Source organism: Haplochromis burtoni, unplaced genomic scaffold (assembly GCF_018398535.1).
Source record: "Haplochromis burtoni strain Fernald_Lab_line unplaced genomic scaffold, NCSU_Asbu1 Contig_522, whole genome shotgun sequence".
NCBI classification, from domain to species: Eukaryota; Metazoa; Chordata; class Actinopteri; order Cichliformes; family Cichlidae; genus Haplochromis; species Haplochromis burtoni.
This window is the reverse complement of record NW_024582883.1, coordinates 240,641-266,006: the sequence shown is the minus strand read 5'-3', so window position 1 is coordinate 266,006 and position 25,366 is coordinate 240,641. Positions and strand designations below refer to the sequence as shown.

Here is a 25,366-nt window from a genome sequence, read left to right as displayed (position 1 = left end):
GACTCGTTGTAGCGGCTCCCCAAGTTCAGCAGCACACGCCTTTAGCATCCTAGGACACACCTTGTCTGGGCCTGCTGCCTTTCTGGGGCGAAGCTTCCTCAGTTGCCTCCTGACCTGATCCACTGTGACACTGGGAGATGTTTGGGAGGAGGGGAGGGGGGGAGATGTCTTGCTGCTGAGAGAGGGATTGGAGGAGGGGGGTGTCATGGTGTCAGGAAGGGGGGGAAGCGAGGGAGGCAGGAGAGTGGGGAGAGGACTCTGTAGTGAAGGTGAGGGTGAGGGTGGGGGGGTTGTGGGCTGGTCAAACCTGTTGAAGAAGTTGTTGAGTTCGTTTGCCTTCTCCACAGTCCCCCCCACTGTGCTTTTCTTGGTGTTGTGGCCTGTGATGGTTTTCACACCATTCCAGACCTCCCTCATATTGTTCCTCTCCAACTTCTGCTCCACCTTCCTCCTGTAGGTGTCCTTTGCTTCCCTCAGGCAGCGTTTCACCTCCCGCTGTGCTGCTTTCATCTCCTCCTTCACTTTGCTCCTGAAAGCCTTCTTCTTCATGTTGAGGACAGCTTTGACTTCCTGTGTTACCCACGGTTTGTTATTAGGATAACACCGTACCGTCTTAGCAGGGGCGACTGTGGTTTTATTTAATGGTTTTATTTGGTGGCAGCAGCAACGTGTAGCTGAATCATGGTTAATCCTAATCAGAATATAATCAAACTCAAGAATGAGAAATGTAGTCTGAGTGATGGAAAGGATTTGTAGGCCTGACCTTTTGACCCTGACTCCCAGGAGCATTGATATCACTGCTGTGAGAGCGCAGCAGGTAGTGTGTTATATGTGAGAAGCCCCGACTTTACCATGTACGACTGAAAAGGGGATTTTAGATTATGTTGTGATTGAAGAGTCGTGAAGAGAAAAGGTAACCCTGTGAAACTAAGAGGAGATGTTGTGTCATATTCATGTGCGACTGATTCAAGAAGAAATCATGTTGAAGTAAACTAATGATGAACTCCGAGTCGTTCTACAATAAAATTAATTCCAGTAAGGAAGACTCAAACCTTTGGAGTAATCAATGATAGAGGGACAGTTTTATTAGCCGCACACCTGAACAGTTTCCCAGGAAACAAACTGGATTTCTGCAGTTTTGAATGTCGAACAGTCTGTCTTTATTCGTTTGAATGTTTGTGGATACAATGGAGACTCTAAGAACAAGATATTACTGGAGATGTTATTGGAGATCTAAAAGCAAAATACCCAGATGACTTTACATTAGCTGGTGTTAGTTGTGGCCCTGATGAATGGTGTGGTAGTCTCCTATTTATACCATGAACACAATCCAAACAAGATTCTTTTAATACGCATCTCAGGACAACTGTTGCTGTGATTTGGTGCTACATAAATAACATTGAATTTAATTGAATAATAATAATGTAATTGGTGTATGGACACATTTTAACCCCATAATAAGCTGGTTTTCATGGATCAGACCCAAATGAAATTGTTGATCAAGAATTAGTTTTTGGTTTGTTACCCAAGATATTTGTTAAATGTGTCGCAAGCCAACATCTCTGCAGCTGCCATTCATCTGAATCAGAGCACTTTAACTAAAAGTAAGACAAAGTATGGAGAGAAAAGCGGGAGCAACTGAAACAGGCTGCATGCCGGTTGACGCATGCGCACTCCTTAATATAAAAATTATTGATCATTGTGGCGTCACTATTACTTTCAAACCTGGAACAGAACTAACTCTCTGACACAAATGGTGGAAATTTAACGCATAAAGTTTAAATGATGGTGTAAAAAAATCCTGTTCAGGTAATGAAAAGGTCAACTTGTTTATTTATATTTACAAAGTGAGAGAATCTCAGAAGACAAACAGATTTTCAATTCAACTTTATTTATACAGCACCAAATCACAACAGCAGTCGTCTCAGGCGCTTTGTAAGGCAGACCCTACAATAATACATACATGACTGAAGGTGATTTAAAAACAGTTCCTACTTCATCGAATTACAAAAAAGGAGAATGAACAAATGTGACGGTAAAATTATGAGCAGCCGTAAAGAAATGTAAATGTTATCAGAATATTTTCATAGCTACTCTCAGGTATTGTTTTTAGAAAAGGTTAAACTGGTTATTTGTCTAACCTGGTCGACTTTTTAAAAATTAACTTGACTCAGTTACGAGGAAAACGGCTCTGAGAAAATAACCAGGACAAGAACGCTTCAGCATTTTGCGCAGATATCAGAGGTAAAAACAATAAAACAATGTATACAGTGAAGCGAGAGATAATTCGTTTATTCAGAATATTTCCTTTTGCTATTAATCTAAGGCCAATCACATTAATATTTACACAGAGGGCTGGCTCCAAACACATAATAACAACAGGTTTGTTAGATATGCAGAACGGCTGGAACAGAAGTGAAATAACGTTTCTGGATTTAACAAACAGCAACGACGGAACAGATTTCAGTATTTATTGATCCAACACGTGCTTTAAGTATCCAACGGAACTATTAACATGATACACCAAATTACTATTTCACTTAAAATAATATCTCCCTCGAAAAAGCTTTATAGTAAAGTCGTTAGAAACAGGAGGTTAGACTGTAATACATGCTGTGAGTGCGGCACAGACATCCATCAGTTCTGGTTTATTCCCAGTATCCTGTCCAGTAAACACTGGGTGGGGTCCAGTTGGACTCCTTAAACGTGCGGGTATTACTGCCTTGAAAAAAGGCTCTGCAAGAGATTTTCTTCTCAAACTGAGCGATAATATTTTCCTAATGTGGCTTTAACACTCCGTCGTGGGTTTTTACGCACACAGGTACACGTGTAAATAAAAAGTCTGCAAGTATTTTAGTTTCATAAGCGCTGCCTGTTTCAAAGAAAAATGGTGCTTTGGCGCAATCGGTACTTAGTAGAAGTCCAGTGAATCACAGCTGTGAGTAGTTTTAGTGGATGCGTTACAGCCAGCCCGCGGAACAAGAAGTGAGGAGAAACACCTGGTTCAGGTTACGGAAATAACAGCCAAGTCAGAGTTCCGCATAATTTCAACACTGAAAGAATTTGACAGGACAAAGTGTCCTCGGTGTGTTTGTACAGAGGACAGCAGCTGGAAGGCGATGGGAAACTGGGAAAGCTTCAGACGAGACGACAGGGAGTCCAGAAAGGAGCCGGTTGGAAAAGAGCCCAACGTACCAGAAATTACAGTGGCTGAAGCGTCGCCGCTCGCTCCAGAGACATCTTTCTTTAGCGTACCCGGGCCTGCACACACCGGTAGGACGGGGCAGGTACTTACTGCTGCTGAGCAGCAGGCTGAGTCACAGGAAAGCCTGAGCGCAGCAGAGGGGCTTAGTGTGACCATGTGCAGAAAGTCTGCAGAGTCCCAGCACAGCTCTCCCTTTGGCCCGCCGGAGTCACAGGAGGAGGAGCGCGTAGATACGCACAGTTTGTCTGGAAGCGACGATAACAGCACCCCGAGAGGGAGTCGCAAGCATTTCCTAGAGGTCATGATGAACAGCTCCCCAGGGATTCGGCGCTCTTTTTACCTGTCCCCCAGGGCTGAAGCTGACTCCACCTCTATGGTTTCCTCCACCCTGGACGAAGACAGGACAGCTGTAGCCTTGGAGCCTATGGAGCACGAGTGGATGATGTGCGCTTCAGACGGGCAGTGGAGCAGCTTGCATCGCCTCCTCACCGCAGAACCCAGCCTCATCCTGAAGAAGGATTTTGTGACTGGCTTCACCTGCCTGCACTGGGCCGCCAAGCACGGCAAGCCTGAGCTCATAGCCATGATTATTAATTTTGCCAAGCTGCACAACATTTCTGTTAATATTGATATTCGAACCAGCACCGGCTACACACCTCTGCACATCGCCGCCATGCACGGTCACGTGGAGGTGGTCAAGCTTCTGGTTAGAACCTACAATGCAGATGTGGAGATCAGAGACTATAGTGGGAGGAAGGCCTGCCAGTACCTCACCGACAACGTGAGCGTGGAGATACGGAGCATCGCTGGAGGCTGTGAGTGCTCTGCAGGTGAGAACTCTCATCCCAGGGACGGAAGACGCTGGAGGATCTCTAACATGAAGCCCCTCAGCCAGCTTAACTCCAACGATTGTGCTTCTGGGGACAGTGAGGGCCAACCCAGGGAAATGTCCCTCTGGAGGAAGTCCTCACTGAGCAGGATGAAGCCCAAACTGCAGAAGCTTCGTGACAGGACATCCCAGATCGTCCACAGCACTTCATTCAAAGATAAAGAGCAACAGGGAGGGTCAAAGAGAGCCTCTAGATCCAGAGCCAGGAGCCACTTCTTTGGGTCAGATCAGTACTGACCCAGGATGTGGTGGAGCACTACGTATATCTCCCAGCTTATTTTCATTCATCGTTATTGCAAACGACCTTTCAGTGCAGTGTCTGCTTGACTTGACTGAACATCGTGTTGATTCAATGGGAACGTGAAAAACATGCTTTACTAGCTTTGGATTATCAGACAGGAACTTCTCTGTGTGGTGAATATATGAAGCAGCTTTCATGGTTACTGTGGCCCGCTGAAGGTTGTGGGGTCAGTGGAGGTGGACATGAGCGAGTGTCCTTTTAACAGCTTTTCTCTCCTTTTAGTTTTCTTTATGAAATAAACTAAGGGAACAGTAATGATCAGCTCCATGATGTACAACAAACGCACACTGTGTGTTCACAACAGTAACTCCTATTAGCCTTTAAATCAGATCACAGACGGTGAGACTCCCTCTGCAGGCCAAGCTGGGTATTTTTATCCATCCACAGCTGACACTAAAGCCCGTGGACCTTAAGTCAGTAATCCGCCTGCAGTGATCCAGATTACTGTGTCACGAGGCTGTGAGGGAGTGTAAGGTGACAGAGAAGCTCTGGCAAAGTGTGAGCACTTTGTGTGACCGCTGAGCACTGAGTGCACGTCACGTGATCCGTTTGGTTTACTGTATGTGAGGACAGCAGTGCTGAGGTGGAGGCACAGCAAAGTGGAACAGAGGCTGACGAGCCACGCATGTACTAAACGCCCTGCTTCACCTTCTACTCACACCCGGCATCTCATTTCTGGGAAAACCTTCTCCCTGATGTTGTGTGGATGTATGGAAGTTTTGTTTCTCATCAGTGTGTAAAGAAGCACTTCTTCTCTTAGCTGCACGTTTAATCGTTAACAGCTTGCACTTCAGCATTTATTTTTGCACGTTTACCTGGTTTAATGACACCATTTGAATGTTTGTTTTACTTATTAAATAAAACATCTGATTTAACTCTTGTTGTTTCAGCTCAGCTTGGGTTTCCTGGTCTGAGGAAATATTCGGCTGTCCGTCTTTGTAATGTTACCAAATCCGTTAAAGCAAACTGCTGCTTCAGTAGAGATGCAGATTTTTACAAAAGCCCAGTGAGTGACTTTGATTTAGACCTTTCTAAAAACTCTTCCCTAAAAGAGTACATGCAAGAAAAAGTACTTACAACAGTACTAAGCTACAGAGTAACAACACCAATCCTTGATAGACCGAGACGTGACTTTTATTTACCATTTCAGAGATCAAATAACAGCACAGACTGCAGAAACATGGCTACATTGGTGCAAAGTGCGTAAACAGAGCAGAATGTACATGGAACAATATAAATGACGTCATACATACAGTGTCCACAGGGTGGCGCTGTGAGCCTGTGACAGCGTGAGAGTTAACATGTAGGAGACGAGTTCATTACAGCAAACCAGACTAAAGCAGCAGTGATCATTAGTTTTACTAACACTGACAGGTTCATGTTTCTTTTATGGAGTCACATTCATGAAGCATTACAGTTACACTAAGTGGTCCCGTCTGTGGGTGAAGCCAACTCCACCCATTTACAGCCAGAGTTAAAGGGACTGCTCTCAGCTCCAAGTCTGACTGTACTCACCTACTCTGCAGTAAAACACATCAGTGTAGTACTTTATTGTGTACCTTTACTATTTAGAGGTCACCACAGCAGATCATCCTAACCTGTCACTATCACCTGGCTCCCACCCTCCTTCACTGCATCCATGAACTTCCTCTTTGACCCTGGCAGCTGTGTTTGTCCAGCATATGCACGTCTCACCTCTAACGTTGTCCCAGCCTGAGCAGACAATATTCATTTACACTGCCATCCATCTTGCTCACTGCCAATGAAAATCACAGCGTACTGAACTCTGCCAGCTCCACCTCCGGCTCCACCTCCGGCTCCACCTCTGGCTCCACCTCCGGTCATTTCAGCGCTTTAAAGCGAGTGTTGTTGTGATTTGGTGCTATATAAATAAAACTGATAAAGCATACATCACTCCTGAGGCACGCTTTGCTCCTTTAGCAGCAACATCATAGCACACAGTGAAATATAAAGTGAAGAATAAATCAGTAAGAAGTCATTTACAGGCATGAACAGGTAAAGCTAAGGCACGAAGGCTTCATGTGAGCTCAGACCTTTCTACGTCTGTCTTTGTCTGGAATATTAATCATATTAAGGTGTGGTTTACAAACAGGCACATATGATGGGCCATGAGCTCGGGCCTACCACAGGCCGTGGATGTAATTGCTCCTTTGGTATAGTTATCTTTTTTGTCAGGTAAAGTTCAAATAGAGGTGGTTAAAATCATAACACAATGAACACGTCCATATGAGTAAAAGTTATATATGAAATCAAGCGTATTGTTGCAAAACTTTGAAATGTTTGGCTTCTGAAACATTGTTAGATAAGATTGTCCCAGTGAGGACTGAGGATGCAGAAGTATCCAGCCTTAAGGTCAGCTGGTGGGTCAGGCCTCCTGCAGACCCACCAGCTGGCAGCTCTTTTTCCACAGCTTGGCCTGTAGTTCAGAGTCGTAGGAAACAGCCGCAGACTGCGTCTTCTGGCCGTTGTACAGGTAACAGCTACCCACCCCCTCCATCTCAGAAGCAGCTGCAGCATAGACGGCTGTAGAGGCTCCCTCTGCTGGAGTCTGAGCAAAGCACAGAACAACAACAGCTTCAAAGCCTCGTAGCATCTCCAAAAGTGAGTGTTTCCTCTCATAAAGATGCTTTAGAATACTTCAGCTGCAGCATGTCTGATTTCTGTGCCTGTCAGTGAACACATCATGTCATCATAACAGCATCACACAAAGTTTCACAACCATGTGGTTCAAACTGAACTGAAGGTTTAGTGCAGAGCATCAGCCACACACACAGCTGCTGACCAGCAGCTTACACCTGCAGAGAGAGAGAGAGAGAGAGAGTGTGTGTGAGAGAGAGAGAGAGAGAGAGAGAGAGTGTGTAGGAGCGAAAAGGGAGAGAGAGAGAGAGGAGAGGCGAGAGAGAGGAGAGAGAGAGTGGGAGAGAGAGAGAGCGAGAGAGATGGAGAGAGAGAGAGAGAGAGAGAGAGAGGAGAGAGAGAGAGCGAGGGAGAGAGAGAGAGAGAGAGAGAGAGAGAGAGAGAGAGAGAGAGCGAGAGAGAGAGAGAGAGCGAGAGAGAGAGAGAGAGATAGAGGAGAGCAGAGAGAGAGAGAGAGACGGAGCGAGAGATGCGAGAGAGAGAGAGAGAGAGTGTGTGCGAGAGAGAGAGAGAGAGAGAGAGAGAGTGTGGAGAGAGAGAGAGAGGAGAGAGAGAGAGAGAGGAGGGGAGAGAGAGAGCAGAGAGAGAGCGAGAGAGACAGAGAGAGCGAGAGAGAGAGAGAGAGAGGGAGAGAAGAGAGGAGAGAGAGAGAGGTGAGAGAGAGAGGAGAGAGAGAGAGAGAGATGTGTGTGAGTGAGTAGTGAGAGAGATGATGAATATTAATGGACAACTCACTATTTATACTGACAGAGGACTCTCACACACACACAACACACACACACACACACACACGCACACACACACACACACACACCACACACACCACACACACACACACACACACACACACACACACACACACACACACACACACACACACCAGGTCTTTATATGCATCATTATCAGTATCGGAGATAAGAATTCACTCGCTGGGCCCACGTCCTCATTTTGCGGTTTGGGGAAGGCCTCGAAGGGGACTGGCGACGGCTCCCGGCCTGGCAGATCCCCGTGTACTAAATAGAAAGGAAGAAGTTAAAGATTTGAGAACAAGGAGGGAGGGAGGGCACGTAAAGGAGAATGAACAGCTTGCAGAACTGGGGGAACCTCTGTAGATGACAGCTGGAAGGTTTGGAGGCCTGCTCCTGCTCCTGAAATTCCCAAACATAATCTCCAAAACATGAACAAAGAGTAATAATAACGGAGGAAAACCTTCCAGCTGAAGACGATGAATAACTTGGTCCTCACCCTGAACAATATCTTGGCTACTGGCTTCTTGAGCAGCTGCACCAGAGTCCACAGGTTATCGTACAGCGCCGTGTCCACCATTCCCGGGTCCACAGCATTCACAGTCACAGAGCAGCTGCTGGCAGTCAGCTGCTCCTGCAGGTAGTAGGTGAACAGGACCAGACCCAGTTTGCTTTGGGAGTAAGCACCATGGGAACTGTACTGGATCCTGGGAAGAAGAGGATGAAGGGAGAATCAGAGTTAACCTGGCTGTTTTTTATATCCCAAACTTCCCCAGAGTACTGCAGCCGGTACAGAGCTGAGAGCAGCTTTCTCAGTCAGAGAAAACAGCATCCAGGTCAGAGCTGCGTTCATGAAAACTCCGACATCCTATTATCACTCTCGTTATCTCGGGGTGAGAACATGCACTCTTCCCAACTAGAACACAAACCAACAATTCCTGTGAACAAAAACCTTAAATGTCTGAAATTCAACAGATTTCATTGGTAGTTTTCTAAAAGGCATCGTTGCTGTGAGAGTGCTGCTCTCAGTCCTGTCTACATGTTCACACATCATCCCAGCCCATTATGTAACATACATCACAACCATGGAAACATTTAACACCATAAAAACACTTCAAAGAGTGTGTTGGAAATCATTTTTTTAACTTCTCCAGATTCTATAAAACAGTCCATAGACTGTTATGCACATGGTTTTAAATGCAGCCTTCAGCTCATAACCCTCCTTTGTCTCTGTCTGTGAACCTTATTTTGTTTCCCGTCCATTATTTGACCACATCCACGAGTTTGTGTGCTCCACATATTCAGCTTATCTGGTTTCTGTAGTGTGCCTGTGTGCATTACCCCGTATCCTCACACAGTAATCCAACTAAGATAAAACCTTTGAACACGTGTGCCTCGTTTTTCCTACTCAGGAGCAGTAAGAGATGCTCCAACAGGCCCGCCGCTCTGTAGGCATGCTAAGAATACATGCTGGCTGAAATCAGGAAGCACAGTCTTCAGATGTGTCTGATTAAAGTCTGCAGCGACGCTGTGACCTGCAGCAGGATGTACCTTCTGTAGTTTGTTTTTAGTGGTGTGCAGGAGCGCTAACAGTGCTAACGCTGGGATCTAGGGGAATGAGGATGACAAAGTGTTCCAGTTTAAACATGACAGTGAAGTTGCAGATTTCCTGTGTGATTATTATAAAATGTAATCACTCAAACATTTTGTATTCTTTCAGACTCAGAGGGTTTCACACCCACTGATCTTCTCACCTCCTGTTTAAGTCCTCCATGTCTATGACTCCTGCGTAATGTGTAGCAGAGGACATGTTGATGATTCTAGAGCAGCAGCCCGGTTTTCCTGACCTCTTCAGCAGATCAAGCAGCAAGTTGGTCAGCAGGAAGTGGCTCAGGTAATTGAGGCCCAAGTGGTACTCAAAGCCATCCTCTGTCTGTCTGTCAGGAACCATCATGGTCCCAGCTATGTGAAAGGAACAAGTTTAATATGTAGTAAACCGGTGCGTGACTTTGCAAAGACCATCATCAGTGTGCGTTTGTATAGCCTACCGTTATTAACCAGGACATGGAGGGGTAGACCTCTGTCCCTGAACAACCGCACAAAGTGTCGCACAGATTTCAGTGACGTCATGTCCACGAAGACAAACTCAGCTGCAGTAAGAAAAGAACAGCACTGAATCCTGACTCTCATCAGGTAACAGCAGTCAGTAGCTGCAGTGCATGTGACCTCTCGAGGTCACTGTGCACGCCACATCATACGCCCCACCATCAATAGGCAGAAATGATTGAGTTTGTCTCCCAGAAGTCCCTAAAGGTAGCAAACATCTCAACAAGTGAGGACAGTATGGAACATATGTAAGACGAAGGGCTTTATACTAGTAAGCATTAGCACACATGCTCATTTCTTTACGTGTCGTTACACAGCAGGAGATGCTGGTTTGTCAGGATTTACATTTTGTATTCTGAGGGGAGGTCATGTCCGAGGTCAAACTGGTTTTAACACCCTCAATGTTGCCATGGTAATGGAGAAGAAAATGTGACATCCCTGGTTCATAACACCGATTATTTACTGTTAAAGTATCATTTTTAGGAAGAAATCAGGATTATTGTCATTGACATTATTTTAGATTATCACTTATATGTTTTGCTACAGGCTGGGATGACTGATACTCACCATGTGTAGGGATAAAAGGTGTGTGTGTGTGTGTGTGTGTGTGTGTGTGTGTGTGTGTGTGTGTGTGTGTGTGTGTGTGTGCGCGCGCACTGTATTTTTTGAGTTTCCAGTTAGGCTGGACTACACTAACAGTTTATTTTAACTTATTTAAAGCCGTGTCTGGGTCTACAGTCGGCTTTCATTTGCTCTCTGTGTCAACTCAGATGTGATCCTGTCATTTAGCTTTTCAGAGAGCAAGTATCACAGCTGACAATATTTCATATATGTATTTATGATGTAAAGCATTGCAATGGTATAACATTTTTATCTGAAATTTGAGCTTTTATTTTGGAAGACCCACTTCCTGACAATACTGAATGAGAGCTTCCGTGTTACTGGATGTGACTTACCGGTTCCTTCGGTCCCTTCTTCGTGAATCTTCCTAACAGCTGCTGCACCTTCTTCTCTCTCATTCCCAGCTGGAGATGATGAAGATCAAAGAGAGGCTTGGTGGGCAGATATCCAGCAGCTGATCCACTCAATGCTACAGCCTACACTCGCTAACAAAACCTTTGGTACGACTGATACTAATGAACAAAACACTGGAGAAAAAGCCAATCACAACGCGTCTATCAGCAGGGGAAGGTAACATTCTGGTATTTTAGTCCGTCGTCATCAGGATGATGGAGGTAATGAAAAAATAATCTAGAGCAGGGTTGTCAAACATGACGCCCAGGGGCCAGAATCGGCCTGCCAAAGACTCCGATGGGCCCACTGGATGGTTTTGGAATATGTTTAGGAAGTTATAGATTTTGGACTTTTAGCTGTATTTTCATGGGTTTTACAGCTTTTCCTGCTGATGAACACCAGTACCATGACCATTCATAGTACACCACAGTAATTAGATAAACAATAATTAAAAGACAGAAGAATTCATGTGGATTACTCTCCTGGGCGATGAGACACCAGAACTTTCTATAATTTTACACATTTATTTGTGAAACAGATTTCTTTCAATCACTACAGCAGCATCTTGTAGTAAAAATGAGACGCACTGTTGAAATTGGACTTAAGGGGGTTAAAGGTGTAGTTTAGCGTATTTACGCTGACTGAAACGAGGGCATCACTGGTTCAGCCCACTTAAGATCAAAATGCTGTACGTGGCCTGCAATATAAAATGAGTTTGACATCCCTGCTCCAGAGGTAGGGTTTGCAAAGTTTGTATGTTAATGTCTTTTCAGAAAGAATTTATTGTTGGAATTCATTTTGTAACAATCTTTAATCAGTAGTAAGGTGGCATGCATTGACACCAGGAACGTTTAGTTAGCCCTATTGTGCTAGAAAAGTTAAAGATTTTAAATCCAAGTAAAGCGCTCAGTTGGTCCTGCATGAACTGTAGATTCATTCTACAGGGTGGGCCATTTATAAGGATACAGCGTATCAGGATACAACATGGGAATGGTTGGTGATATTAAAGTCCTGTTTGTGGCACATTAGTATATGTGAGAGGGCAAACTCCTCAAGATGGGCGGTGACCATGGTGGCCATTTAGAAGTCGGCCATCTTGGATACAACTTTTGTTTTTCCAATAGGAAGAGGGCCATGTGACACATCAAACTTATTGGTAATGTCACAAGAAAAACAATGGTGTGCTTGGTTTCAATGCAACTTTATTCTTTCATGAGTTATTTACAAGTTTCTCTTTGTTCACAGCCATTGACATGTCGAAGAGGTTAACACGTGAGGAGCGGATCGAAATCGTGTTGATATCTGGTGAACGCAGCAACCGGGTCATTGCAGCAGATTTCAATGCAAGACACCCTACGAGACCACCCATCTCCCATGCTACAGTCAGCAAACTGCTTGCTAAGTTTCGTGAAACTGGTTCAGTGTTGGATTTGCCAAAATGTGGACGCAGGAAAACTGTCACTAATGAAGATGCCTGTGAAGGTTCTCAGTCATCCAGGTCATCGTAGTCTAAGGAGCTTGCAAAGAAAAGCGTCTGGACTTCTTTAAGTTGCTTGAAGACGTTTCACCTCTCATCCGAGAAGCTTCTTCAGTTCTAAGGTCAAATGGTGGAGAGTCCCAGATATAAACCTAGTGGGAGTTTCCCCCCACAGAGGGACAAAAGGACCCCCTGATGATCCTCTAATCGCCTGAGACAAGGTGTGAAACTGGGTGTGGGTCCCAATCAGCCAGAGTTTCGGGTGTGTTCATTGTGAAACCTGGCCCCACCTTATCATGCAAATTCCTGAGATCAGATGGCCCAGGATGTGAGTGGGCGTTAAGGCGTCTGGGGAAACAACTCAAAACTGGATTATAGATGGCAGAGAGTTGGTGTCGTAAACCCCGCCTCTGTTCAAAGATGGTCGCTCACAGTGGACATAGATACTTCTTTCACTCCTCTTTCAAACCATCTGTCCTCTCTGTCCAAAATGTGAACGTTGGCATCCTCAAAGAGTGACCTTTATCCTTAAGATGCAGATGGACTGCTGAGTCTTGTCCTGTGGAGGTGGCTCTTCTGTGTTGTGCCATGCGCTTGTGAAGTGGCTGTTTGGTCTCTCCGATGTAGAGGTCTGAGCATTCCTCGCTGCACTGCACAGCAAACACCACATTGTTAAGTCTGTGTTTTGGAGTTTTTCACCCGAAAGACAAAACTCCAAAACACAGACTTAACAATGTGGTGTATGCTGTACCTCCACTCGAGGAGTTTGCCCCCTCACATATACTAATGTGCCACAAATAGGACTTTAATATCACCAACCATTCCCATGTTATTACGGTGTATCCATATAATTGTCCCACCCTGTAGATCACTTCATTTTCATTAATACATTTAGCTGGCCTGTGGGCTACACTTTGAGAACCTAGGATCTACTGCCAGTGCAGATATGAAGCATTCAGCTCCACATATGGAAAGATTCCAGTGCTGTTGTGTGCAAGTCATTCAATAAATGAATATAAAAGGTCAAAAAGTTCATATTAAACACAGCTGCTGTTTAGTTCCATAGACAACATACAAAATATTTATAGCTCAAGTGGGCAGTAGGTTCCTTTTTACATAGTTGTGCACACAGTTTTTGACACCAGAGTCCCAGCCTGCGGGACATCTGAAACAATGCAACTTTAAGGCACTGCCACAACTAAGAAAAAGTATAGAAAGGGGAACTGACTGAGTGAAGGCATGTGATCGGACATTAGCCTACCTATGATAACATGCATGCCAAGGCTTGCCAGGTGTCTTGCTGTTTCAAAACCAATTCCTCTGGTACCCCCAGTCACAATGGCAACCCTTCCATTTTGCTTGGGTAAGACTGTGTAGGAGGAGAGAGGGGACCACATAAGAACATTGCACAATCTTTCATTTAAACTCTGGCGAGGTTCAGTAACGATGAGGTTTAAGACAATGCTGGGACAAAAGTCTTCCGTGACTGATCTATTAACAGTCATCTGTAAATATGCAGCAGCAACACAGCATTCGAAGAATCAACAGAACAGAATTACAGTGAGTGCAGATAAGTCTATACACACTTTTGTAAGTCAGGTGATTTACAAGAAGCTTTTTCTATAGTTACTCAGCTGGTTTTGTATAGAACTTAGAAACATATCTGAAATTAATTATAAACGCAATGACATGTTATTCTACTTGACTGCCACTGGGAAATACAATGACCAATTACCCAGGCCAGTGACTGACATTTTTTAATAGTGTAATGAAGAGCATGACATGTGGATTTCTTAGATCAATTTTCACAGAACCTTTCTTGTAGCGCTCTTTAAGAAATAAATACCAGTTAATCTGCTTTGTTTTGCTTGTAACCCAGGAAAACAGCAGGAATATATGAAACCTATGAAATACACCGCTCCAGAACAGACTGGTGAAATCCGTTTGTATGACTGCATTGCATTTTCAAATATTGAACATTGTTCCCATGCAAAGTGAAGACATCAAGCAGCCAGACAAGCAAAACCTTTACTCACATTTATTATCAGTCAGTTCTGCAATATGTGGACAAGTATTTACAAAGTACATAGCCTGAATGACATTTGAGGGGACAAAAGGACAACTAAACATCAGAGTATACTAGGAAGTCACAACAACTGATCGGTGAGGTAAGATGCGCCCAACTACTATCAAAGGTTTCTGTAAGTCTGCCGAGGCGTTCGTCCCCGAACATACAAACCGGAAGATTTTCACATGGTTGATGAGTTTAAAATATTCTATTTTAATCTGTACCATGATCTTCTCCTAACCATTGCAATGCAGTTTTGGTACATAAATCTCAACAGCAACTGAAAATTAAATTTAACAGCAAATAAAACATTGTTGTTTCAGACTGTCTAAACTGATCACCCTAGTGGTATTTCTTAGAGATATTTATGAACCAATAATTCACCTAGCAGTAAATTACACGTTTCCTTATCACATAATATCATGTTTAAATGTATGAAGTTTAAAGAGATATAATTAATCATTCCAACATTGGCTTGTGGTACATGCAGTGTCACTTCACTGGTGGGAAAGGAGTCTGATCCTAAGCAAGCGAGTGACGGCGACTAGATAGTTAGGCTCACCTCAGTGCACAGCTTGGGCACTGGAACCAGTTTCCTGGCCTGTACTCTGTTCCACTCTGTACTTACTCTAAATGAAAAGAGGATGGCAGAGTGTGCTTGTAGCCCTTACTGTCGAATTTCCATGCCCACATGGGCAGCAAATGTTTTACCTGGAGAGGCGTGTTTGTGCACTACACTCCCCCACCGAGATGTGTACAGGTGAGACCATCAAGCAAGACTTTGGGAATGGCCACAAATTTAAAAAACAAAACAAACAAACAAAAAACAGCTGACACATTTATAATAAAGACAAAACACAATATTGCTACATAAACGATAAATCTTTCTTCTGTAACCTTCCACTTCATTTTAATACAATAGAGTTTCTGTGCAGATTTTGAATGCATAAGGACATCCGCTCTGTAAAGGAGAAATGTGTTTACAGCAGTTAACTTAAAAGCTAAAGTGTCCCATATGTTATAAAGGCTGAAAACGTTGTCCCTTTATGCCACCAGTGGCTTTTCAGCCTTTAGAACCTCAGCCTTTAGCAAAGTAAATAAAGTTCTTTCAAACCTCAGTCACTTTAGTGCTGAGCCAAACTAGAGTTGGTTTCCAAAACAGTTTCAAATTCATCCTCACAGGGTTCAGGCTCATAGTAGCTCCGAGAGTTCTCATACAGGAAAACCTGCATATCCACTAGAGCTGAAGGTATGCGGTTTCTTTTCCCAGAAAGAAAAGTACCTGATGAGCTGAACAACCTATGACAAGGAACACTTGTGGCAGGAACGCACCAATACTTCTGGAGCACCTTAGGAAGTGTGGGGAACAAAGGTGCATGGTTCGACCACCAAAGCAAAGGGTCTTCATTCAGACCTAGAACCCTCTGTGACTTGTAGTTGCTCAGCTCCTCTACTACTTGAGCATGTAGCTCCTCCTGGCTCTGGTCTGCATCTGACTGGCAAAATATGGCAGCCAAAGGGTTGTCTTGAACTGAAGTGCTGGCAGAAGATTCACCCAGAAGTCCCTGTTTTTTGCAAGGTGGCTCATCAGACACCAAAGAAGAATCATCAAGGCCCGATCGCTCCGAAATCTGCTTCTCAAGGATTGCTTTGGCCTCTTCAATAATAATACTCTCAACTTTGGAGCGTTCTTGGGTGGAAAGAAAAGGCAGTTTCTTATAACGAGGATCCAAAAACGTAGCAATGTTGAGGAATGTTGCGATCTCTTGGGATAACTGTGAATTCTGTGAATATGTGCTTGACAAGACCTTGGAGATGAGCTCTTTGCTCATGCTGATCTCTTTGAGATCCCCTTCCTTAATTTTGAGGGTGGTGTTCAGCAGCATATGAAGGACAGGTCTCACCATGCTAATGGTTGGATACTTACAAGAAGTGATCATGTTTGCCACAACTTTAAAGGGCTGGAGGACTTCAATCAAGCCCTCCAACAAGGCCCAGTCAGAACCACTGAAGGTGAAATGATGGCTACTAGAACTCTCTATAAGTGTCATATTTATAACAGCCTGTTGCTCTTTCAGTCTTTGTAGCATTGCCAATGTACCAAACCATGACCGGTCCTGGTCTGTGATGAGTGTACACTGAGCAAGGCCATGTTGCTTCTGCTTTTCTCGTACTGTATACATTGCAGATTCTCTATAATGATCGACAAGCTTGCGGCAGCATCCCAAAAAGCCACTCACTCGTGGCAGCTGGAAGGCTTCAGCCATTGCATGATTGATTGTGTGTCCAAGGCAGGGCATTTCCACTGTCAGATCCAGGAGGGAGCATGCTTTCACCACATCCACCGAACCATCTGTGGTAGCCCCAATGACTTTATGAGTTATCCCCCACTTCACAAAGGCTTCATACATGGCTCTGGTGATATTCTCAGCTCTGTTGTCCTCTTGTACTTCAAAAGTTTTAAGGCATTTGTTGGTCACCGAGAAGCCAGATGCACTGTTGTAATTGATTGAATGCACAGAAAGTGAAATATATGTTCTGTTTTGTGTTTGGCTTTGCCACAGATCTGTAGCAATGCCACAATTCATAACTCCACTTAGCTCATTAAAGACCACATTTTGGGTACGGCAGTACATTTGAGGAACCATTTTGGCTGCGAGGTCACTTTTGCTTGGAGGAGAATATCCAGGGTCGACAATACCGATTAAATTCTTGAACGTAGGCTCTTCAACTGTACATACAGGATATAACCCCTCACAAATGAAGTTAATAATAGCTACTGTCAAATCATTGTGTCGTTTGTTTTCAGAGTCTAAGCTCTGCCTTAAATAGGTTTCCTGGGACTGCTGCTGTGAAACTGTAGGCTCAGTCTTTATCCGAGAAAACGCCGTAGCAAAAGCTTCACGCATCTGATCTGTGTTGCTTTTCACAAACTCACTGAACTCTATGGGATGGTTCTTTTCAAGGTGGTATGACAAGTTTGAGGTGTTTCCAGAGTAGGCAATTTGGCTCATACACACACGACAGTAAATCCTTTTCCAGTGTAATATGCAGCCATCTGCATCTGTGTCAAAGCCAAAGTACTTCCACACTTTGCTTTTGGCACGTGGGTGTGCGACCAGATTGAGGCCTGAGCACGAAGGTCCTGAACTTTTACCCTCCATTGGCTCCTTAGGTATAAAGTCCATCAGGATGGCTTCTCTTATCGAGAACCTAACAAGAACAGTGAAATAAACATTTGATTTTGGTGATAAAAACATTTTAAGTGTTTGAGAACTGGATTTTACAATTCTCCCAACAAGTAACATGCAAATGAGCAGATAAAATCAAATATCTGGCTAAGATAGGAATTTGCATGATGGTTACCACTGATACTGAGGTTTGCACAAGTAACCCTAACATAACAATGCCACATGAGACACTACATGTACACTATGCAATCCTGCTCTCAAAACTGACAGATTTAACACTGCCTCTGAAGCTGGATTTAAGAAATAACTGTTTAAAAGTTCACATTTTTAGAACATGTTTAGCACCATCTTGAGTTAGTACAGAATATCAGGTCACCAGGTTGGTTGGTTATTTGCAACTGATAGACCCACATTAGATTAACAAAAACTCGTTGTTGCAGCCAGGAGTAATTAAAAAAGTTACCCTTTGAACACTTTTTTTTAGTTTTAGTATTCTTGTTTTCATTTTCGTCACTAGCTTACATAAACTTATAGAAGTCTGTTAACCACAACCAACCAACTCTGTGATGTCACATCCTGTACTGGCACAGGATTGTGCTAAGCATGTTCTAAAACCTTTAAGCACTTATTCTTATTTAAGTGTTACATCTATGTCAGGTTTTGACAGCGCATCCTCCATAGTGTAAATTAACCTTTACACAGTGTTTCATGTCCACTTTAAACCTACCTTCAATAAGTCGATTATGTTGCTGCCCTTTTAGGTCGCCACCAGAAATATTAGTCAATTAAACAAATTACTCATATCTAATTCGTTTACCACATCATTTAACTGCTGGTTTTACTACACTACGGTTCTACCCACAACTATTTGGCAGCCACATCGTATCTAACTCAAGACCAATAACAGCCAAATGGAGCTGCAGTTCTCCAATATTTGGCTGTACAAAATAAATGTTTGTGAGTCAGAGTACTCAGACATAACCATTTAATTACAGGAATGACAAATTATAAACAGGCATATTAACATTAACCTTAAGGAATGAAGGCTATCGGTTGCAAATGCTGCTAAAGCATGGCGCATTTAATGTGTGTGAAATGCTGTTCACATTCCAAAGTGGCACATGTGACGTGACACGGTCAATTCACATGCTCTTCAGCCGAATCCTTCAACTACTCTCACATTCTTGGAACCAAATTTCAAGTTTGTGTAATGGTTGTTTAGCCCTGGTGAAAATGACTGCCACAGGTCGCGCTAATTATATAAACACACTTCTCAAACAAATTAAAGGGACACTTTTTAAATCAGAGTACAGCACTAAGTCAATTAAACTTCTGAGACATTGATATGGTAAGTTAAGTAGCCAAGAGGATTGTCAATCAGCTTCAGCTGCTTTGGCATTATTGAAATTAATAACAGAAAAAAATACTGTTCAACTTTGTGGCCTTCTATATACTTCCTCTTCTATATACACTTCCTGTCGGTTACTGGGACACTTTGATTGCACTACTTTAGTACTGATGACTTTTTATAAATTGAGCACAATATACACTGTTTTTGTTTTTTTTTCCATTTTTGCTATAGTTTATATATAAAAATAAATACATATCAAGAACAAAGTTATGAAAACAAAAAATTAATTTTAGGTGGTTTGAAAGGATTTTGTGCAACCTTTTATTTATAAATTGAGGTCTACATCTAGAAAAATGGCTTTCAGTTTCTTTGTGGTTTTATTGCACTTTTTTAGCAATTTATTTAGTTACTATGAACTAAAGTTACTAAAATTAGGATTAATAAAAAAAAAAAAATGTAATACTGACGTAGAACAAATTCCATCCATCCATTCGCTTCCGCTTATCCTTTTCAGGGTCGCGGGGGGCGCTGGGAGGAAGCTGGAGTACCCGGGGAGAACCCACGCAAACACGGGGAGAACATGCAAACTCCACAAAGAAAGACCCCGGCCTGATGGTGGAATTGAACTCAGGACCTTCTTGCTGTGAGGCAACAGTGCTAACCACCGTGCCAGCCATGTAGAATAAATTGAAATGCTTAAATAAAAAAAATACAAAAACAAAAAAAAACAGCACGTAACAATGCAAAGATAAGCTCTGGTGGCTTTTGGTGGTGGTTTTATCGTAGATGATGAAGAGTTAACTAGAGACTAACCGACTGTTGCTGTCATCAGTAGTTGGTACCAGACACACTAGTTGCTTAATTTAATTGTTAAAATTTTAATTGATGCCCAATACAGGTAAATTATTGTGTCCATCTGCCATTTGGTGGCAGCCATTTGTCACCAGATGCCGCAAATGGTGAAATCGTCGCCATAAATCTTTTAATATTGGCCTGATGTTTTTGTCATATATAGCGAATATTAGCTTCCACCTTTCCTGGATGGGCTTTCAGTCATTTGGGAAGGGTTCAGAGTATAGCTGCTACTAGGGCTGTTCGATATAACCGTATATATCGGATGACGATATAAAAACGTCCATCGTTTCATTTTGCACTATCGTTTGTTTCGTGGTGTCGCAAAATAAACTGTTTACGGCAATATTTTTTCATGGTTTTGATGTCACTGTAGGGGCTATATTCATTTCTTCTTTCTCTTACATTTAATATAACCACACTACGGACGGACAAGCGCCTGTTTTTATGCGTCGTCGTTAGCAACAACGACGGTAACAGCATCGCGTGTCCGCTTGTTTATGTTCCACATAAACCTTTCACAATAAAGCTCAAGATCCTGTTGAGACTTTTCAAAATAAACTGAATCACGTGAACGAGCAGATTATTTACAGATGAGAAGTAAAAAAGAGCCGCCAGGTGCTAAAAAATAAAGCTTAGACTCAAACGTTAGAACAGGCTTTTCCCCGCAGCACGCCGTGTAATAAGTATTCACAAAGAAAACGGCGCCGTTACAACTTATGTCTAAAATGTATCGTTTCATGCATCGTTAAAACACTCGACTCCAGCTACACGACGCGCAGCTGGAAACACTTCACACAAGTCGAGCTGCTCGAGATTCACAGACTTTACAGAAAATGTTACATTTCTGTGATTTATATCGTTATCGGACGATAGATGTCTGATATCGGGACATGAGGTTTTGGTCATATCGCACAGCCCTAGCTGCTACTGCTCCACATTGAAAGGAAACAGCTAAGGGTGTCCTCTTCTGGATAAGGTGTTCCAGCCCTGCATGTCCTACTGGGAGGAGGCCCCGGCGTAAACCCAGGACACACTGGAGAGTGTGTGTATCTGTTCCCTGGGAACATCTTGATGTTCCTTCAGATAAGATGGAAGAAATGGCAAGAGGGAGGTCTGGGCTTCCCTGCTGCTGTCCCTGGGACAGACTTCATGAGAGTGGCCTGAGGGTCCGAGGTCCTCCAGCGGATTACTGTATGTGCTTACTGTTTGGCCCTGTGGAGCCTAATTAGCATTTGCCATAGAATTTTGGAATTGTCACGTCCACTAGTGGGGCTCTGTGGTTTTCAAAGCAGCAGCCGTAGAACCTGCAGCACTCAGTACACGTGAAAGATGTAAAAGGGTCTGGAAATACTGCAGAGAACGTGCAGCATTCGGCCGTGGGTCAGTGAGAGTTTGGTAAGGTATATCCATGGAGCAACGCACCGATCTCTACAGGCTGGATAACAGCACTCAGACTACCCTAGACCCACTGTCAAACCCTATGCAGTTAGTTCTAGGTCCCACCTGCTGCAAGGAAATGCTCAGTCTTGTGTCATTTCTATCAACCCACTCCACATCAGTATAGATTTATTTCCCCATTGAGACCTGATGTGTTTTCAAAGTGTTCCTTTAATTGTTTTGTATCATTATTATATTATGATGTAACAACAATGAGCTGAAGATTAGAAATATACATTCCCTTGAATTTTTTTTAATTGAAAATTGCCGATACATTATAACTACATTTAAAAAAAGAATAAGAAGCAATATTTATATTATGCCAATATAATCTGCCCTGGTTAAATACTCCATCTGTGACCAACTGAGCCAGAACAATTCTTCTTCTATCCAGCTACAGTTTGCTAGCTGCCACAGCAATGATAACCCAGCAATTACCTGATAGCCACTGAGCTAATAGTTAAGTGTCTAATGTTAATGTGTGCATCATCCAGGTTAACATTTATGATAACTTCAATGTTGCTGAAACAGGAGCTTTACAGACCTCTAAAATTCCTCTTAAGCCGTTTGTATCAATATTGATGCAAAGCATCGTAATTCTGTATTCATTTTCGTATCAATAAATACTGGAGTAACATTTTTTTCTTGACAATCCTACTGTGTAGATGTCTAAAGCCCAGCCTCCAACCTGAGCGGTCTCTCAGATAAACTCATCTCTAATCTAGCTCCTCCTGGTTCGTTCCAACAAAAGCACACATGATTACAGATGATTGATTTATTGCAAATATCCAACAAATCTCGATTTCGTCACCAGTAACACTGATGTTCAGAACTACAATAAAAGTCTGTTTTTAAAAGTGAATATTTGGCTCATTAAATCAAAGGCCAATCAGTTGGAATGCAACAAATCTGTCATTAGTCACGCACTCGGTGAGATTATGTGGGTATAAAACCCAGATCTGCATCTCCAGAAACACTTCCCTCTTTGTCTTACAGTGTAATGCATTAGTGATTTTCCACTCTATGGTCACATGCTTTATTCACTAAAATTAAATTAGTAACACTGCTCCTTTGATAAATGGGTTTTCAAAAACCTCTAGCTGTAACTCCACCTGTCTACATACTTTTGCTATGATTTTGAAAAAACAAATAAAAACAAACATTTTATGGAGATGAGAAGTTCACCTGAAAAACCACCTCAGTGTAGGGAATGGAAAAATGAAACACTGGGTTAGATCATGGTGAAGTCAGCTGTGTAAGTCCACTATGGAGCAGCAGTGGTCACATGTGGCAGCTAATCACGGGTACACAAAGATCTGCTGGAGCTCACAGCACGAATCACTGGGATCCTTTCAGATATGTTAAAGTACTACAGCTGATGTTCCCCTGCCTGCTGAACTCCACTTTAACCCAGGAGTTCTGTCTGGGTTAAAAATAAAAGTTTGGATTCACATATACTATTATTTCATTACATGTTATATAGTGGTGCAACGGATCACCGTTGATCCATAATCCGAACCGATCCCACTCCACGGTTCGGTACACACATGATCCGAAGATAGGAAACAGAAGAAAAACAAGTATGTGTAAGGTGGCGTGGTGGGTCTGTCAAGTGGTAGTTATGGTTAGCGCTAGCGGTCCAAGTGGAGGAGCAGAGGAGTTTAAGCAGCCCTTTGCTGCCCAGCCCGACCGGGCTAAAGCTATTACAGAAGCTGTTGGGGTGTTTAGCTGCAGACGGGAGGCCGTATTGTGTTGCGCAAAACAAGGCGTTTAAACTATGATGGACGTGCTTGAGCCACGCTATGATATCCCGTTTGCGTCCACTTCAGTGGCAACATCGTTCCAAACATGTATGAGCAGGAAAAGTTTAAAGTTATGGCTGAACTGTCCCAGGCATCTTCTGTTGCCCAACTACTACAGACGGGTGGAGCTCCAGGGCAACGGAAAGCTACGTGACCGTGACAGCTCGTTATATCACAGCAGAGTGCGAGATAACGAGCGGTGTGTATTACTGTAGGGTCGACCTTACATTATAAAGCGCCTTGAGGCGACTGTCGTTGTGATTTGGCGCTTTATAAATAAAATTGAATTGAGTGATAGATACAAAGACTGTACTGCCCCATATTGTACCATCATTTTTTTTTTATAATTGCGTGGAATGAGTCCTGAGCTGAATGTTTTTAACAGGCAAAAATACTTCAAATGTTACATTTTTGTCTTTTTTCGCAGATCCGTAAAATTGATCCGAACCGTGAGATTTTGGATCCGTTGCACCACTAATGTTATATATAGTTTAGTTCGGACTGAAACAGCTGGTAAAACATGCTTCAGAGAGCCACTTCTTATTACCTCTGTCACCGTTTTAATGGACCCAGGCTGTTACAGCTCCACAGGTTTTTCTTTGCATTTGTAAAGACAAAGCGGCTCTCATGTCACACCTTTACCACAGTGCCTATGAGCTCAGTGGGGTATGAAGCTTGTCCCTGGGGACATTAATGCACGTCAATAGAAAAAGCATAGAAACGTGCGTGTAAAGGTCAGTGCCTTCACCATCACAGGAAGTGTACAAACATGAATCAGTGTAAGAAATAAAAACAAATGATTGATAATGAAAATTAAATGAACCTCCTTTGAAAACAGGATTGTTCTGATGCGATCTGAGTCCCCTTTGTGTCACAGCCCGCGCAGGAGCCCACGAGGAGACGGACTCACCGTAAGAATCATCTCAGTTTAATCTCATCCCAGCATAAACCGTTTGCGAGTTAGAAAACGCTACTTTAACAGCTGTTCAGCCGCAAACACACGCACCGCACGGCTCTGGCAGAAATCACATCTTCCTCACACTATCGATCGGAATTACGAACTAACGAGTACTTCAAACTCTCCGTGTCCTGTTCTTGCAGCTGACCGAGCAGTTCTATACCTGCAGGCGCTTCTGTCGACGACGACACGACATCAGTACCGCACATGGTGACAAATATGCATCAGGCACAAACCAGCAGACACAGAGATGTGTAAGAGAGAAGCGGGGCTGACCTGGGAGCGTAAAGGAGCGGTTGAAAATTTGGTAGAGAAGAACTTTAATTCCGCATAAGTACAGTTTGAAGAGAGGCACCAGCACCGACTGAAGAGACATCCTTCTGCTTCCCACACCGAAACGCTTCCGAGTCCGAGTGTGCTTCCGTTAATGAGTCCGTGTGGACGCCTCACTGGGATAAGTCTGTCAGTGGTTCCGCCCTCTTTGCGTCAAAACTTCTTGAGGGCGGAACCAAATGAGCTGAAACGCATTTTCTCCGCTAAAGCTGTGAACAGTGTAACAGCCACGTCAATGCATCTGCTGTCGTTATGTCAACAATAATAACAGTATCGGTACTTTGTAGTTTCTGATGAAGAGGCTGTGAGCTGTTTGATGGCCTTATTCAGACGGTATATTTATTGGGCCATAGCAGCGGGGTTAAAGTAGGGGCAGAGATGAGGTGCAGACCCGCCACATGTCTATTGATCAACATTAACAACAATGAAAATAGAATACAAAATAAAACAATATGTCCCAGTGGGGGGACAGGGGTACCTTGACACAAAGCCTCTGAAGCACAGTGTGGTTTGTTTTTTGTCACATGCACTGGAGCTCCACAGACCGTCACTACTAATAACTAGGTTACACATCAGCTAAATGTCAAAGTCATATTTTCCACCAGCTTAACCAAACTCGCCATAGTAACCGAAATTTCTATTCCTAGGCAGACAATAACCAGCTGGAAGAAATACAGACAATAAAAACATGTCAAACTTGCTGTTGTTGCTGAGGGAGCTTTACTGTGACACGAGACTGTAATCTATCACATGATAGTTTAGACTGAAACATCTTTCTGAATGACTCAATTCTATTCAATTTTATTTAAATAGCACCAAATCACAACAACAGTTGCCTCAAGGTGCTTTATATTGTACAGTAGATCCTACAATGATAGTAGATACAGAGATATTTGTTTTGTAAACTCGAACACTAAAGCTTAACTTAATACTGCTTGAAGTCTAAATCCTGGTTACAGTGTAGTGATATGCTCC

General features: G+C 43.2%; 3 protein-coding genes across 5 annotated transcripts; 1 reads left to right on the top strand and 2 right to left on the bottom strand.

The window, feature by feature from the left end:
* The first annotated feature begins 2,886 nt into the window (after window positions 1-2,886).
* Window positions 2,887-5,270, top strand: LOC102293457 (ankyrin repeat domain-containing protein SOWAHC). Its single transcript, XM_005947606.3, has one exon. It carries the CDS (start codon window positions 3,120-3,122, stop codon window positions 4,329-4,331), a length of 1,212 nt encoding a protein of 403 aa, XP_005947668.1. The 5' UTR covers window positions 2,887-3,119; the 3' UTR covers window positions 4,332-5,270.
* Window positions 5,271-5,511: 241 nt separating this feature from the next.
* dhrsx (dehydrogenase/reductase (SDR family) X-linked) lies at window positions 5,512-24,467 on the bottom strand. 2 transcript variants are annotated; one of them, XM_042214141.1, is made up of 8 exons: window positions 24,335-24,467; window positions 13,658-13,765; window positions 10,862-10,930; window positions 9,848-9,949; window positions 9,554-9,761; window positions 8,299-8,506; window positions 7,934-8,066; window positions 6,854-6,964 (listed from the first exon to the last, which is right to left on the bottom strand). In XM_042214141.1, the coding sequence occupies exons 1-7, from the start codon at window positions 24,432-24,434 to the stop codon at window positions 7,956-7,958; spliced, it is 906 nt and encodes a 301-aa protein (XP_042070075.1). In that variant the 5' UTR covers window positions 24,435-24,467; the 3' UTR covers window positions 6,854-6,964; window positions 7,934-7,955. The 2 variants fall into 2 exon arrangements, with proteins under 2 accessions (XP_042070074.1, XP_042070075.1); XM_042214140.1 differs by lacking the exon at window positions 7,934-8,066 and having other exon boundaries at window positions 5,512-6,964.
* On the bottom strand, window positions 14,411-24,487 carry LOC102293751 (E3 SUMO-protein ligase ZBED1). Of its 2 annotated transcripts, none has more exons than XM_014329316.1 (2): window positions 24,335-24,487; window positions 14,411-17,677 (listed from the first exon to the last, which is right to left on the bottom strand). In XM_014329316.1, the coding sequence occupies exon 2, from the start codon at window positions 17,650-17,652 to the stop codon at window positions 15,589-15,591; it is 2,064 nt and encodes a 687-aa protein (XP_014184802.1). In that variant the 5' UTR covers window positions 17,653-17,677; window positions 24,335-24,487; the 3' UTR covers window positions 14,411-15,588. The 2 variants fall into 2 exon arrangements, with proteins under 2 accessions (XP_014184802.1, XP_005947669.1); XM_005947607.2 differs by lacking the exon at window positions 24,335-24,487 and adding an exon at window positions 19,474-19,517.
* Between the last annotated feature and the right edge of the window lie 879 nt (window positions 24,488-25,366).